This window comes from Myodes glareolus, chromosome 12, assembly GCF_982192425.1.
Source record: "Myodes glareolus chromosome 12, mMyoGla1.1, whole genome shotgun sequence".
Taxonomy (NCBI): Eukaryota; Metazoa; Chordata; class Mammalia; order Rodentia; family Cricetidae; genus Myodes; species Myodes glareolus.
In genome coordinates this window covers 3,348,624-3,366,834 of record NC_142037.1, presented here as the reverse complement: position 1 = coordinate 3,366,834, position 18,211 = coordinate 3,348,624, and the positions used below count along the sequence as shown (strand labels likewise).

Below are 18,211 nucleotides of genomic sequence, written 5' to 3'. Positions count from 1 at the left end.
ACTGCTAAGCCCTCTTTTCCCCTGCAACCTCAGTGGAACTTTGAAACACAGCCTGTGACTACACAGAGAGGACCAAGAGGTGATTGACCAGCCACCCGGGGGGACAGTCCACTCTTTAGGCCTTCCATACTGGGGCAAAACCTTGGGACTCTTTCCCACCTGCCTCAGTTTTATAAACAGCCAGCAGTCAAGTTTCTGCAGGCAAGCTGCTCCAAAACCCCTGAGACACAGACAGTGACAGTACAGAGCAGATCAAGAACAGTGACACTGCAAGAATTGGACCAAGACACAAAAACACTGTTCAAATCAATTAAGAGAACAGGTGGGAAGGAATCAGTACAAGAATTCATGCAAAATCCAAACCTAAAAGGCAACATGGGAACACCAGAATCCAGTAGTCATACAATAGGAAGACTTGAACAACTACTGATCACTCTTCTCCCATGGCTGCTTATACAGTACCTTCCAATACTATCAGAACTAGTCCTCAGGGAGGAAGACTGGCTAACCCAGAATAAGAAGAAGAAAATGATTTTAAACAAAACTTTATAAAGATGATGGAGACATTTAAAAAGCAAATAAAAACTCCCTTAAAGAAATGGAGGAAAAGACAAACAAAAAACTGGAAAAAATTAATAAATCCCTCAAGGAAACCCAAGAAAACCAAGAAAAAAAATAATCAAACAGATGAAGCAAATATTTCGAGATTTGAAGTCTGAAATAGACGCAATAAAGAAAACACAAACAGAAGGGATTCTGGATATGGAAAATCTGGGTAAATGAATGGGAATTATAGAGGCAAGCATAATCAACAGAATACTAGAAATGGAAGGGAATCTCAGGGGCTGAAGGTACTGTAGAGGAAATATTCATTGATTGAAGAAAACATTAAAACCACGCATGCAAACCCAGACTACTATACCCAGAAAAGCTTTCAATCACCATCTATGAAGAAACAAGATATTCCATGACAACACCAGATCTGAACAATACTTATCCACAAATTCAGCCCTACAGAAAGTATTAGAACAAAAACCCCAACTCAACACAGCTAACTGCACCCATAAAAACACCTCCCACCATCAAAACCCAAGGAAGGGAAACACATACACTACCACCAAAAAATAACGGAAATTAACAATCATTAGTCATTAATATCACTTAATATCAATAGACTTAATTTACCTATAGTAAAGACACAGACTAAGAAGATAAATACAAAAGCAGGATCCATCCTTCTGCTGTATACAAGAAACAGACCTCAACCTCAATGACACAAATTGCCTCAGAGTAAAGGGTTGGGAAAAGGTTCAGTCAACTGAACCTAAGAAACAAGAGTGCATAGCTCTCCTAATATCTAACAAAATAGAATTCAAACTAAAACCAATAAAAAAGAGATGGAGAAAAACACTTTATACTCATAGCAGGAACAATCTATCAAGATGAAGTCTCAATCATGAACAACTATGCCCCAAATGCAAGAACACCCACATATGTAAAAGAAACACTACTAAAGCTTAAATCACACAGCAAACCTAGATGTCCCTCAACTGAAGAATGAATGAAGAAAATGTGGCACATTTACACATTAGAGTATTACTCAGAGGGGAAAAATGACATCTTGAGATTTGCATTCAAATGGATGAAACTAGATAAAACCATCCTGAGTGAGGTAATCCAGACCCAAAAAGATGAATATGGTATGTACTCACTAATAAGTGGATACTAGGTATAGACAAAGGATGTGAGCCTATAGGTTAATGATCCTAGAGAAGCTAAGTAACAAGGTGAACCTCCCAAATAAACATACATAGATCCACCTGGAAAGTCAAAATAGACAAGATCATCTGACAAAATTGGGAGCATGGAGGCTGGGGAAGCAGCCTTTTTCCACAGCATACATCTATGCATATAATGCTTCAGGTATAAATATATATATACAAATATATATACATACATATATGTAAAGAGAGAGAGTAAATTTGCTTTTGTTCATGTATCTATGTTTCTAAGTATGACCACTTAAGGTTGAATAAAGTATCACGAAGTTTTTGCCTGGAGAAGAATGATTCTCCCTCTCTCAATAGCCATTCATTTCCTACGGCTCTTCATTGACAGAAAAGACCCTGTGATTTTTTTTTTCCCATCACATTGAGATTAACTTTTATTCTCATTGCACATATCTTGTTTAGGTTACTATATTGTTAAAATTTCACAGATGAAACTGTCTGTCATATGTGAAAGACACTATCTTGTACGAGTATACTAGTCCTCTTGCCTTTACATTCAATAAGCCATCACTTCTTCACTGTTCCCTGAGCTATACTTGTAAGGGCTATCTTGCAGAAATATCTTTTGTGGGTGGGTACTGTTAGACCCCGCACTTTTCTGTGGATACCCACACCCGATCCAGGCGCACTCCTTCCCGAACTCGGGCCCACGAGAATGGACGACTGTCCTGAGGGTTTAAAGAGACACACACACAAAAGGGACCTTGCTCATTTACCAAGAGTAAATGGCCACTTTATTAAACTCAAGTCGGGTATTTATAGAAGTGGGCAAGTGGGATCAAAAGGGCAAGGCCTCCTCCCAACAGAAGCAGGAAGGAGAATAAAGGCTCCAGTGCCTCAGGCAGAATCAGCTGGGGGAGGCCAGGCGCATGGAGCCCACTGCTAGAACCTTGAATACAGGTGGAATCACCATAACAAAGAGAGCCAGGTTCTTCCTAAGCTAACCCCTCAAGCCAGTGCTAGTGCAGAATCTCCAGGGAGCCGGAGGTCACATGGCCCTGCGAATCGCCAGGAAGAAGGGAAAAAGACCTTGATACCTATAGGTACCATGAGTCCAGCTGTTCTCTAAATTTGGACCAGTTGTGGATTTCTCTGATGTGCTCCATTTGATACAAAAGGAAGCTTTCGATGATGGGTGAAAGTGATGCTTATATGTGTATAAGAAAAGGTATTTAAAATGCATTTGGGAGATTATAATGCTTTTAAAATGGCAATATTAAATTTTCGTGTTGGATACATGGCCTCATCAGCCGGGGTAATTGGCTAGATTTACAGTACCAAGCATGAGTTTCCTTCTATTTAGCAGGCCTAAATTTCAATCCAACCTAAAAGACTTCTGGTTACCCGCCAAAGACTTATGGACAAATACTACACATTTGGGTCTATCTTGCCATGGTCATTGTTGTGTTTCATGGACTTTATGACTTGGTAAGACTACTGATGACTCTTCTCCCTTGGCAACTTACAATACAATGGGAACTAATCCTCAGGGAGGAGGCTTGTAGATCAGGTCCAGCTCAATTCATCCAATGCCTATGTCTTAAGAGTGAGCTATTTCACTGTGAATTTTTCAATCATCCTTAGTGTTCTTTACCCCTTCTTCCCAATCTCCCTCAGCATTACCCTCCCTCTCACCTTCTGAAACAAAATTCATTTCCCATTTTCTCCATTTATCCCATCATATAACCTACATTTTGTTCCCTTACTTTCTGGAGCTCTTCCCCCACTCTTTTTAATCCAGGTTATATAATCACATCTGAAACCTCAGAACTAGGATTCCTAAATAAGGGAAAACATGTGGCATTTGTCTTTCTGGGTCTAAATTGCCTACTCAGTGAAATTAAATTAACTTCCTTCCATCCATTAATCTATAAATAACATGATTTCCCTTTTTGCAGCTGAATAAGATTCCACTGTGTATCTGCAACATTTTCATTTTCTATTTGTCAGTTGAAGGATGTTTAGGTTGCTTCCATTTCATAGATACAGTGGTTTGGTGGGAAATTTCTCCCATAGACTTGGGCATTTAACACATGGTCCACAGTTGGTAGCACTGTTTGGGTAGGTTTACATAACAAGGCCTTACTAGAAAATGTGGTCACTTGGAGATGTGCTTTGAGATTTAAAAGCCTCATCTAACTCTTGCAGCTTCTTGTTTGCAGTTTGAAGATATGAGCTCTCTGAAATCTGCTCACAAAAACATGCCTAATGCTTGTTCTCATACCTTCCACCAAGAAAAACTAATAATTCTCTGGAACTATATGCCAAAATAAGCTCTTCTTTCTATATGTTGTCATGGACAGAGTGTATTATATCAGCTATAGAATAGTAACTAACACAGTAGTTACTTGAGTAAAGTCAGATGGTCATGGTTGCCCAGTATCTGTAGGGTAGAATGTTAAATTCCTAGAGTACATGAAAGGAGCACTATAACCTTAGGAGAATTCTCCACACTGATTTCCACTGTGGTTGCAATCAATTTGCAGTCCCATACAAAGCAAATGAGAGCCCCCTTTTCTCCACATTCTCAGTTGTGTTTGCTGTCAGTTGTTGTCTTGATCTTAGTTTTTCTGACTACAATAAGATCAAGTCTTGCTGGGCAGTGGTGGTGTACACCCTTAATTCCAACAGTCAGGAGCCAGAAACAAGCAAATCTCTATGAGTTCAAGGCCAGCATGGTCTACAGAGTGAGGTCTAGGACAAGTTCCAAAGCTCCAGATTAACAAAAAGCTGAAGTACTATAGTAGCTATAATTTGGATTCCCATAATTGCTTACATGTTGAATGCTTTTTTGAGATATTTTTTTACATATTTTTGTTTTGTCTTTTCAGAACGCTCTTTTCAGACCAATAGACCATTTCTACTTGAGTGTTTTTTTCTCTAGACCCTATAATGTTTTTGTATATTCTAGATATCAACCCCCATCACATGTACAGCTGTGTGTTCATTCAATTGATTGGTTTTTTGCTATACAGAAGCTTTTTATTTTTAACCAATTGTCAGTTTCTCTGATAGGTTTCATCTGATACAATGTACAATACTAATTATTTTTTTGCTATATAGAAGCTTTTCATTTTTGTGAGGCCCCATTTTCCAATTGCTACCTTGGATTCTAGTTTATATGGAGTTTCCATTCAGAAAGTTGTTTCCTCCTCCATTATCTTGCACAGCACTGTTTACGTTTTATTTTGGGGGCTGGAGAGTGGTTTATATATCCAATGACTCTCTGATGCAGGAGGGTCTTTTGTCTATGTCTTACTTTCATTGGTTAAATAAAGAAGCTGCCTTGGCCTTTTGATAGGCCAGGCCTTAGGTGGGTGGTGTACACAGAACAGGATGCTGGGAGAAAGAAAGCAGAGTCAGGCAGACGCCATGAAGCTCAGGCCCGAGATGGACATAAGTTAAAATCATCCTGGTAAGCCATGACCTTGTGGTAATTATTAGAAATGGGTTAATTAAGATGTGAGAGTTAGCCAATATGAGGCAAGAAATAACGGGCCAGGCAGTGTTTAAATGAATATAGTTTCCGTGTAATTATTTTGGGTAAAGCTAGCCGCAAGATGGGTGGTGGAAAGCAGCCTGCCACCCCCAAATACTACAGAGTGGAGCCCCCACTGCTCCTTTTACACTTCCAGTTTGAGAAAACTAATACTCTCCTCCTAGCAGGTAACACCTGCAAATAGCTTCTTAGTTATGACCCAGATTTTGTGCGCACTTCCCTTTCTCTGTGCTAGGGTTTTGTCTGAGTTGAACTTGTACAGGTCTTCTACATGCTATCAAGTCCCTGTGAGTTCATATGTGTATCACTGTTGTGTCTGGAAGACACTGTTTCCTTGGAGTCGCCCACCACCCCTGGCTTTTGTAATCTTTCCACCTCCTCTTTTACCCAGATCCCTGTGTCTTGAGAAAAGAGATTTGATAAAGAGAACCTATTTGGGGCTCAGTGCTCCAAAATCTCTCACTCCCTGTGCTTTGCCTCTGTGTTAACTAAAATCTACTGCATGGAGATGACTCCCTGATGAAGGTTAAACAATGCTCTGATCTGATCTATGAGTATAGCAATATGTCATTGGAGTCACCTTTGTGCTATGTTCCTTTAACAGAATAATAATAGAAGGTTTTCCACTAGGCCCATGACCTATCCAGTCTTAGGTTCCTGGCCTCTTTAGCAGTGTCAGATTTGGGTTTCATTACATGGAGTGGACCTTAAATCCAATCAAAGAATGATCTGTTACTCCCTTGACATTCATGTCACTATTATACCAGTAAACCTCATGGACAGGCGGTTTTGTAGGTTACAGAGTTTGTAGTTGAATGATATGATGGTGACTTTTCTCAACCAACAGCAGGCAAGTTCATTCCAGAACTATGAATGCTAGCTAGTCAGTAGGGGTGAAACTTCTATTTGAGAACCACCTCAATTTCTCCATGTTCAGTGACTTAAGTAAAGGGTGTCTTCAGCTGTAGAGACTGTCAGGTTGTGTAAGGTATTCAGCAAGCTATTTGATGCAGTTGGAACTTATTTTCGTGCAGGGTAATAGATGTGGATATAATTTTACTTTTCTGTGAGTGAACATCCAGTAATCCCAGTACATATTTGTTGATGATATCTTATTTCAAGTACTGGATTTTACGTGTTTATCAAACATTAAATCAATATGACTGTATGTATATGTATTGTGTGTGTGTGTGTGTGTCATATATAATGACATATATATATATGTCATTAACCTATTCCATTGGTCTGTGTGTCTGCTTTTGTACTGGTACCATGTTACTTTTAATACTATATCTCTGTAAAATACCTTGAAATCTGATGTGGAAATCCCTCCAAGGCTGTTCTTTTTACTCAAAATTTCTTTGGATCTTTTGTGGTTCCATATTAATTTTAGGGTTTTTTTTCCTCTTTATGTGAAGAAAACCATGAGAATTTTTATTAGGATTGCACTGAATCTGTGCATTGCTCTTGATAGGATGGCCATTCTCATGATATTAATTCTATCAGTCCATGAGCATGAGAGATCATTCAGTCTTGTAATGTCTTAATCTTTAGCATCAGAGAGCTCTCTCAACTTGATGGTTGCTTTTTTAAAACTCTAGTGAATTAGGGTGATTCCATGATCTCTTTTATAGTGTGTTAATTATTGGTATATAGAAAAGCTATTGGTTTTGCAAGTTTTATAATCTGGCGCAATTATGAAAATGTTGTTTATATGAATGTTTATAGATGTTTCCTGATGGAATTTTGAGGCCTTTTATGTATAATATCATCTCATGTCTAACTAAGGGCAATGTTGCCTTCTTTTCCTACTGTATTCCTTTAATTTCCTTGTTTTTGTCTTATTGCTCTAGCAAGTACTACAAGCACTATATTGAAATAAAGTGTGGATAGTATACAACCCTATCACATTCCTAATTTTTATTGAATTGTTTTAAGCTTTTTCTCCGTGTAGAATTATTTGGCTATGGGTTTGTCAAAGATAGCCTTTATTGTGCTGAATTAGTCTTTCTCCAATCCCACACACTCTTTTTGAATTTTATCAAGAAGGCATGTTGGATATTGTCAAAGACCTTTCCTGAATCTGTTGAGATAATCATTTTTGTTTCTATGCCTCTTTTGATTTTAAGCCTATGTATTTATTTATATATGCTGAATTATCCTTGCATCTCAGGATAAAGCCAACTTGATTGTATGGGTGATATATATGTGTGTGTGTGTGTGTGTGTGTGTGTGTGTGTGTGTGTGTGTGTGTGTGTCTGTATGTATATATGTATGTATGTTTGTTGGTAATTTATTTTTTAAAAAAATACCATTTATGATTACAACCCTATACTTTTGAGGATTTGCTGTGCCTTTACCTGATCTTGGGTATTAGAGAAAACTTAGAGTTTAAAAGTGCTCTTTTCTTTCCTCTTTTTAAGTAATTTGGTTTGTAGATTTTCTTAGAAAGTCTGATAGAATTTTACTGTGAGTGCATCTGGGCCTTGGCTTTTTTAGTCAGAAGGCTTACTCTTTTATTTTTTTAAAGAAAACAAACTATCTTTTTTTCATTTTATATATCTAATCCAAGTTCCCACTCCTTCCCATCCTCCCATTCCCTCCACTTACCCCCACCCCCATCCACTTCTCAGAGAAGGTGAGGTACATTGCTCTGGGGAGGGTCCACGGCCCTACTCAGCACATCTAGGCTGAGCAAGGTATCCATCCAAAGAGAATGGGTTCCCAGAAAGTCAGTACAAGCAGTAGGATAAATCCTGGTGCCAATTCCAGTGGCCCCTCAGTCTGCCCCAGTCATGCAAATGTCAGCCACATTCAGAGGGTCTAGTTTGGTCCTATGCTTGTTCCTTCCCAGTCCAGCTGGAGATGGTGAGCTCCCATTAGCTCAGGAAGACTGTTTAAGTGGGTGTCCTCATCATTGTCCTGACCACTTTGTTCATATTCTCTCTCCTCCCACTCTTCAACTGGCTCTAGAAAAATTCCTTAGCTGGAGAATGATTCCAGCTAAGACCCTATGTTGTCTGAAGTTTCTGTTCCGCCCAGTCCTGCTACCGTTAAGTCCCAAAGAATAACACAGAGGTCTACATTAATTATAAACTATTGGCCCATTAGCTCAGGTTTCTCATTAACTAATTCTTATAACTTACATTAGCCCATAATTCTTGTCTGTGTTAGCCATGTGGCTTGGTATCTTTTTCATTGAAACAGTCACAGCTTGCTTGCTCTGTGTCTGTCTTCCTCTGTGGCTGGGTGATGACTGCAAACTGAAACTTCTCTCTTCCCAGAATTGTCGTCGCCCCACCTCTACTTCCTGCCTGGTCACTCCATCTATAACCCTAAGCAGTTGAAGAGAGAGTGCCTGAACTGGCCTGCCCCTATAGACAGACTAATGATTTTCTTAAATATCACCATAGAACCTTCATCTAGCAAATGATGGAAACAGAGGAGAGACCTACATTAGAGCACAAGTCTGAGCCCCCAGTGTCAGAAGCTTTTCTAATTAATGTTTTGAATTCTTTGTTATAGGTCTGATAAGTGGTCTGATAAGAGGTTGATCTCCTCTTGGTTTAACCTTAGTGGTTTGGGTAAACCTAGAAATTCGTTCATTCCCTTTAGATTGTCTAACATAATGAAGTACAGGTTTTTAAAGAATTCATTTACAATACTCTTAATTTCTTTGGTTGCTATTGTAACAATTCCCTGTATGTTAATTCCCTGTATGTTAATTCCCAGAGTATGTTAATTTGGGTCATTTTTCCTTTGTTTTGGATAATTGGCCCAAAGGTCAGTCAGTCTGGTTTAACTTCTCAAAAAAAGAGACTCCTAGGTTTGGTGATTCCATGTGTTGTTTCTGTGATAATGTTCCATTGATTTCTTCTCTTATTTTTATTATTCTTGCCATCTACTACTTTTGTTTTTCCAAATTATTGAGTTGTGTCATTAAGTCATATATTTATGTCTCTTCTTCAACTGCAGGAACTCAGAACTACAAATTTCTCCTTAAGGACTGATTTTAATGTGTACAAGCAATTTTGTTATAATGTTTTCATATTCACTGAATTCCAGGAAATTTTTAATTTCTTTTTGATTTCTTCTTTGATTCACTCCAGAGAAACTCCCCCGCTCCACCTCATGCAGCCAAATGCATGAACAATAAGTCGGTCCAGCACCTACTGACCTATGGCACCAGATGGTTGGGCACTCTAATGATCTCCTTGTGATAAGGAAGCATGGTCCAGCACACCACCAAGGCAACCTGAGTGGGACAGTGAGACCTACACAGAGCCCTGGAGCTATCCACTCCAGGCTCCAAAAGTAGATCAAGGGCCTATCTGGCACCTTGCAACACCAGCCAGATGTGCACTATTAGTAAGATCAGAGATATACTATGGTGATTTATGGGAGTCAGAGAGAGCCAGAATGGTTTGGGTCCACTCATCAAAGACTTATCAAAAGAGATCAGAGAGGATGGCAACTGGCTGAGATGGTGAGGGAGCTGAACCCTTGACCAGCAACAACACATGGGAAAACTTGTCCTGCAGCGCAGCAGAGAATACACTGTTGTTGTGAACACAGGTAAGCTAACACTGAGAATGTGACTAGGGGAGACCTAGTCCCACCCCTCAACATCATGGCAGCATGAGCTGGGAAGAGATGTCATCCCCCCATCCCGAACCTGCCCATCAATGTCTAAGGCAGGAGAGCAAGTTGACCCTGAGATCATAATTGTGGGAAAGCTCTCTCTGGCCCCCATCAGCTGAAATTCCCAGGAAAGCAGGCCATGTACCCACCCAGGGCAGAACAATGAAGGCAACCCTGTTAGTGCAGGTGTGCAGCCCAAAAGTTGTAAGTGGGAGAGCTGTCCCCATTTCACACTGGGCTGCCCAGGACCAGACACAAAGATATGATGTGGCCAGCCCCATTATCCAATGCAACCACAATCTGCTGGAACACGTGAAGGGACCTGACCTGCAGACCCAAAGCTTCAGGATCTCCACAGGACAGACCAACCATAGGATCTCCAGGAGGAGCCCTAGTGAGGGTCCAGCATCAATAGAATATTAGGAACCAGAGGCCTCCAACCAGACTAATGACTCTGCAATTAACACTTGTAAGTAAAGATAAATGAACAAAGGGGTTCCCAGTGTGACTCACTGTGTAACACTGAAACTTACATGAAAAGTTTTTTTAATTTATCCCTTTTATTTTATTTTCCTTTTTTCTCTTAAAGTTTGCTTTATTTTGATGGTGAGCTGGGGGAGAGGGTAGATGAAAAGGGACAGGGAAATGAATGGGATCAAGATACGTGATATAAAAGACACATGGAATAAAAAGAGAGAGAGAGAGAGACTGAGATACCGCTAAGAGATTAAGACCCAACAAAATGAATGACATCCTCTAATCCTGGGTGAAAATAAGATTCAGAAATTAGGACACAATGCCCAGAGGGCAGAGTGAGCAAGGGAATATGAAGTAGAGAGCTCTGTTCTCAAATAGTTCTCTAGAATAAAAGAACACTGAGCTTGCCCTGCCTAACATTCCAGGATCCTGCAGAAAATTCTCCGCTGACCTTCAGGATAATATGTTTTGCACTTTCTCTTCTAGTTGGCTGTTACAAAGTCCGCTACCTCTGCCCTCAGATAATCCTGGAAGAACTTGTTTAAGATGCTTCTCTTGATAGTGTCTCTTCTGAGTCAAGAAAGAAGGTAACGTGGTGTTTAGCTAAGGAAAATGGTAAAGTATAGTTGATGAATCCATGGCCCTGAGAGCAGTTCATGCTTTACTTTGTGAGTCTATGAGGTGTGAGACATAGGCGTGTGCCTCCACCTTGTCTATTCCCTGCCTCGCTCAGCACACTTCACAGTAAACCTTTCTAGAAGGCATTACTGTATCACTGGATATTAGAAGAAATTAATAGATGTAAATAAGTGCTTTGTAGAATGTTCCTCAGTTGTGCTATTCAATTGTCATACCCATGCTGGCATCTGTCCTTCCACAACAGCACAGCCATTAGAGGACACAGGTGGACACTCTTCAGATTCTAATTTTATGTAAGTACAGTAGGAGTGCTTACTGGATGTCAGGCACTTGACAGAAAGTATCTATCTAATTCCCAAAACACACTACAGGGGCAGGACGGCCACTCTCCAACGTCCAGGAGAGGGAACCAATGTATGAAGGAGGCAAAACTTGTCTAACACATGCAGCACAGGCTTCTAACCCAAATGATCTAGCTTTGATATTTGTGCCTTTCAGGTACCCGTCCTCTTCAGAACAATGAGGGCATGGAGTATGTTGACATATTTTATTGTCTGAACTGAATGGGAAGCTAACTAGTGAAAATGCACAACTAAATGTTCTACTTTGTTTCTGTTCCTTAACTTTAAAGATAAAGAAAGGAATCATGAAAAACACCCAGGATATTAAATTATTGCCCAGAACCACATAGCCCTGAAATCCTACTTTCATATCCCATTTTCCAGGTCACAAAACAAAGTATATGGGCCCAGGAAAAACTGGCCAAGTTTACAACAATAAAAAAGCAGAGGAGATTCTTTCTATATTTAAACACTTAACAAAAATCAAGTAACAGCAGTCTAATGAAAACATTTTTTTCTCAACTCACATCTAATTTTATTAACAAAAAAAAATTTCACAAATTTCTATTTCCCAGGACAGTTTTTAAGGTTTATCCTTTGGAAACTACCCTGAGAGGGAGCTGCTCTAAAAAACACGCCATATTGCTCATTGTCATTACAAAAACACAGCTCCCACCTCACTGTACATAAGAAATAGTCTACTCCACATGAGTACACTTAGCCTAGAAACACAAATGCAGGTTTCCAAAAGGACATGTTACACTCTGAAAATATTTTCTTTAATTGTATCTAAAGAAAGTCATAAATTGAGACATTTAGCAAACACATCTTTATTGGATGCTAAATATTTTTGTCCCACAACATTAGAAAAACTGTCTGGTAAACATGGGCCTGAGAAGCCAGGAAAACAGTATTTAGGAGAGAAAAACAGTAAATTCACTAAGGAATTAGTGTTTGAATTATATCATTTACTAACCTTTATGATCTGATTCTGACTTCTCTTTTATTCCACATGGAGAACTTAACATAACATTTACCTGTGACATAATGGGAATACTATATCTAAAGTTGCAATAAAAACATAATAATGCCTAAAGCAGTAAAGGTAGAAGTGGAGGGAACCACAAATTTTGACTGCCCAATCATATTCTTTAATTAGATTGGATATCTCTGCTACAGCTATCTCTAATGATGAAATACTTTGATGTTTAGAGTTTGAAATAATTTGTTACCCTTTAGTTCTAGCTTCCTTTCTGAAAAAATTGATGCCATATTTATAAGCCCCTGAAAGTGACTGGTCTAATTCTAAGGGAGATTTGCCATAATATCTACACTTTTGTAATTCTTATTTGCCCTCAATAAGTTTAAGTATCCTGTTATGTTGTGGTACATTGGGCATTTGGAGATATTCCAAAGGAATTCAGATAATAATACAATACAACTTTAGAATACTTGTTAACAAAATTGTCTGGACCTATGAAACAAGGAAAGAAACAAAAACCAGACCTATCAATCAAGATTCCCTGGACTTTGGTAACATAATCAAATCTTATTTATTATTTTCTCATTGGAAATGGAAATTGAATTGCTACAGGAATGATTTTGTATTAATGTTCATTCACCCTTACTAGGAAATATTCCTATTAAAGAATTTAATAACAATTGAGTGTATTAAATAATCACTTAACCAAGAAATATGGGCTCCTAAGTTATGAAATACTGTGAACATTGTCAACAGAGACTGTTTTGTTCAATTTGATACAAGAATCAACCAAACCTTTGCATATTTCTAAGAGCCAAAGTTGCTCTGAGATAGTAGAAGTCTGAGTGTGTCTTAGGCCTTGATTCCACTGCATCTTTTACTGTATCTGCTGCGTTTATCTCAATTTTAACTCATTTTAGTTTTTTTTAATTATGTATATGTTGGGAGATGTGCATTTGAGTGCAGGTTTTGACAGAGGCTGGAGGTGTTGGGTTCTCTTGAGGTAGAGATGATGCTGAGCCATCTCTCCTACCCCTTAAAATTAACATTCATAACAGTAATCTATTGGTTGGGCCCAGTTAATATTCTTCCTTCTTTCTTAATAGGAAGTTCATTTGGTTTTATCTCTAAGAATTTCAATATAAGAAATAAGTACCCCCAAAATTGGATTCCTTTTGGAATTTGAAATGCCCTTGTCAATTTAAAAATTAGACTTTTATTCAAATTTTTTAAAATAATAAGAGAAGGCAGTGGAAAACTTTAATCTTTTAAAATATCAAAGTGGGTTATTTGAGATCAAAGCACATAATTATAACAAAATATAGCTAAAGAACAGTTTATCCTCATTTGTAGCTTTAGTAAATATAAGATTATATAGGGTTGACAAGATGATCCCATGGGTAAAGGTGTTTAATGCCAAGCCTGATGACCTGAGGCTGATCCCTGGGGACCTAAATGGTGGAAGGAGAGAGCCAAGTCCTGTAAGTCACCCACTGACCTCCACAAGTCTTCTGTGGCATGGATGTACTCACACATGGACACATGCATGTGCATATGTGTACACACACATAAGTAAATACATAAATGTAAATTTGAAAACAAAATGTCATCATTTTATCATTTAGGATCATGCCAAAGATAATTCAAAATATTTTAGACAGTTGTTGGAAAATCTAAAAGTAGAAGTATTTAAGAATGATAACAAATTGAAAGTCTTAGAAATGCTGCAGCAGGGTCTTGACTTTAGCTACCTAGGGTGCTGAATGGTCAAGGTAACTGAAGATGGACATCACCAGCTTTGCAGAAGTTTTCGTGGGTATGACACGAAGACACTGGCACAGTTTGAGACAGGGACTACGAATCTAGGAGATTTTCTCTTGAAATTTTGTCACATAGGAAGTGACTAGATGAATCATATATGATTATTTAACCTGTGTATTGAAGTTTTTTATTTCAAAATGTTCCATACAGTGAAATCACCTTGTGTTAATTCTTATTCATTTAATTTTTTGTCTTCCAGGAGCACACTGTAGAAATCCTGGAACCAATTCTGAACTTTCAATTATATTATAAGGCCTTTTATACTAGCACATGTCTCCCTGTAAAAGCAAAGATGTGCCCAGTGTCTTATTTTTATTTACACTATGCAGTTATTTAATGAGGAAATATCCAACATTTTCCATAAGGGACAGCTCATAGATTCAGACAAATTAGGGGGCTGTCTTTGCTTGTAGTGAAAAACTTTAGTCAGTTCTAAAAAGTAGCATCATTTACTTATTTAACTATAAATAAAAAAGCCTAAAAATTAAGGACATGATGAAATTTTCTATAACATGCAAAATTTTACGAATCTACCTAGCTCTTTAAGGTATTTATTAGTTTATTGTTTAGAAATTCCATACATGCATATAATGCATTCTGTTCACACTCAACGCCCCACCTTCTTTTATTCCCTTCATCTCTAACAACCTCCTTCTCATCAACAGTCCTCTACCAAGTCATGTGTTTCTGCTGTGTGACTCACTGGGTTTAACCAGGGTCACCAATATGGGGATGAGAGCAGAGCTATTTACTGGAATATGAGCTCCATCACCAAGACAAAGAATTTCCCTCCTTCATAAGGAGTATAAGATGAGCAAACTATTCTGCTTCCTGTTTGGGTAAAATTTGACACCCTCATCTATTTCTAATATTCAACCATTTCTGGTGCCTTTACAGCTCACAGTCAGATGAAAACCCTCAGCAGCCCCAGCAACTCCACCACCATCTCTGGCTTCATCCTCCTGGGATTCCCCTGTCCCAGGGAAGGGCAGATCCTCCTCTTTGTGCTATTCTTTGTTGTCTACCTCCTCACACTCATGGGCAATGCTTCCATCATCTGTGCTGTGCGCTGGGATCAGAGACTCCACACCCCCATGTACCTCCTGCTGGCCAACTTCTCCTTCCTGGAGATCTGGTATGTCACCTCCACGGTCCCCAACATGCTGGCCAACTTCCTCTCTGACACCAAGGTCATCTCCTTCTCTGGATGCTTCCTGCAGTTCTATTTCTCCTTCTCCTTGGGTTCTACAGAATGCTTTTTCCTGGCAGTTATGGCCTTTGATCGCTACCTTGCCATCTGCAGGCCTCTTCACTATCCTGCGCTTATGACTGGGCGCCTCTGTAACATCCTGGTGATCGGTTGCTGGGTGCTTGGTTTCCTCTGGTTCCCCGTTCCCATCATCATCATCTCCCAAATGTCCTTCTGTGGGTCCAGGATCATAGACCATTTCCTATGTGACCCAGGTCCTCTGTTGGCCCTCAGCTGTTCCAGAGCCCCACTGATGGAATTTTTCTGGACAATAATAATGTCTCTGCTCCTTTTTACACCTTTTCTCTTCATCATGGGATCTTATATGTTGGTCCTACGAGCTGTGTTTAGAGTTCCTTCAAGAGATGGACGAAGAAAGGCCTTGTCCACTTGTGGGCCCCATGTGACTGTGGTTTCTCTTTTCTATGGTTCAGTGATGGTCATGTATCTGAGCCCAACATCTGAGCATGAAGCAGGAATGCAAAAGCTTGTGACTCTGCTTTATTCTGTGGTTACTCCACTCATTAATCCTATGATCTACAGTCTGAGAAACAAAGATATGAAACATGCAATGAGGAAGCTTTTGAAAACATGAAAATACACATTCAACTATGTATGTGTATCCTGTAGAATACTATTCAACCACAGGAATGATTAAATTGTGTAATTTACACCAACATGGATAAAATGGGAGAACATTGTGTTAAGTAAAAGGAGTCAGTCATGGGAAGTCAAATACTGCATGTTCTCATTTAAGTGTAGAAAGTTCGGAATAATGCATAGCACTAGGAAATGCGACCTGGTCAATGTTTACAAGGGGTGCAGCTGTGTTTGATAGTAGAATAAGATAAATATGTCTGACATGTGTTAATTCTGATTCGTGCAAAATGGCCGAGATTTTGAATGTTCCCAACATAAAAAATACAATAAACATTTAAAATGAGACTGTTGACAATTACCTTGAAGTAATATGCCTTGTATTCATATACTGAATGCTACCCTGTACCTCACAAATATGTCCAATTATTTGATAAACTAAAATGCAAATGTGGATGCAGGAATATTAGAACATGCCTATAATCCCAGAACTTGGGTAATTGGGACAGGATTTCAGGGGATTTTTCTACATAACAAGATCATGTTTCATAAACTAAGTAGAAGGACATGGTGGCGCAAACTGTGATATTTACATTTCCTGTTGCTATAGCAAACACCATGACCAAAAGCAATTTAGGAAGGAAGGGGATTAGTTTGTGTACAGATTACAGTACACAAACTCTCCATCAATCAGGAGAGCCAAGACAAGATCTTGATGGAGGAAACTGGAGTCAGAAACTGAATCAGAGACCATGAAGGAGTATGCTTACTGCCTTGCCTTCCGTGGTGTGCTCAGCTTGCTTTATTCTGAAACCCAGGACCACCTGCCCAGTGGCAATGGCCCTCCAATATCAATCATTAATCACACAAATGTGACACAGACATGCCCATGGGCCAGCTCAAAGGAAATTAATCCTCGGTGACTCTAATTTATGTCAAGTTGACAAAAACTAGACAATACACATGATCCCCTGTCAACTTGACACACAGTTACTATTAAATAACATTTGCTATGTTTGTCCCTAAACCCTCATGTTAATATAATAATACAAAATACAGTTCGACTTTTAAAAACCCCATATTATTTTAAATTTTTCAATATTTTAAAAGTTCAGTATCTCTTTAAAATATCCAAAGACTCTTGATAATGTGTCCCTATAAATACCAAAATAAATAAATTTTAGGCTTTTCTATTTTCCTTTTGGGAATTTAATACATGAGGACTGTATTCACATTACTTCCATCCTACCCACTTCCCTCGTAACTCTTCTCCTGCCTCCCATTCCCTCACAAATCCATGACCTCTTGTGCTCTAATTATTATTACACATGAATACAACAAATATATACATATGTGTGTATATATTCATAAATATGTGTACATATAGTGTATACACACACATACACACACACACACACACATATATATGAGTAAATTTAGCATTTAGTGTTGTATGTGTTTAAGCATGATCACTTAAGTGGGATAATGTGTCACAGAGTTTGTCTCTAGAGAAGAATGATCCTCCCTCTCTTAGCAGCCATTCCTTTCCTACATACAGTTCTTAATCTAGGAGTAAGGCCCTGTGATATTTCCCCCATCACACTGAGATTAACTGGTGTTGTCATTGTGCATATCTTGCTTAGGTTACCATATTGCTAAAATTTCATGAATGAAACTTTCTTCCATATGTAAACGACACTATCCTGGAGCAGATGTTAATCCTCTGGCTTTTGCAATCTTTAAGCCACCACTTCCTCAATGCTTCTTAAGTTTTAGATATAAGGTTTGTGCTTCAAAAATATCTTTTGAGGGTGGGTACCCTGTGGTCAGGTATTCTCTGAATTTCGATCAGTTGTAAATTTCTCTGATGGGCTCCATCTGCTACAAATATTAAAAAAGAGGTTCTTTGATGATGGGTGAGAGCAATGCTTAGCTATATATAAGGATAGGTATTTATAATGCAGTTGGGAATTATACTGGCTTAAGAAAAGGGCAATATTAAATTTTCTTCTAGGATACATGGCCTCACCAGCCATGGCTAGTTGACTAGGTTTATAGTACCAGGCATGAGTTTCCTTCTATTTATCAGGACTAAAGTCCAATTAGGAGACTGCTGGTTACCTCAAAGACATAAGGGCAAATACTACACACTTGGGTCTATCTTGCCATGGCCAT

General features: G+C 38.8%; 1 protein-coding gene across 1 annotated transcript; it reads left to right on the top strand.

Annotated features, from left to right (window-relative positions):
- The first annotated feature begins 15,098 nt into the window (after window positions 1–15,098).
- On the top strand, window positions 15,099–16,034 carry LOC148120079 (olfactory receptor 11G2-like). The gene has a single exon (XM_087895856.1). The coding sequence runs from the start codon at window positions 15,099–15,101 to the stop codon at window positions 16,032–16,034; it is 936 nt and encodes a 311-aa protein (XP_087751982.1).
- Window positions 16,035–18,211: the final 2,177 nt, after the last annotated feature.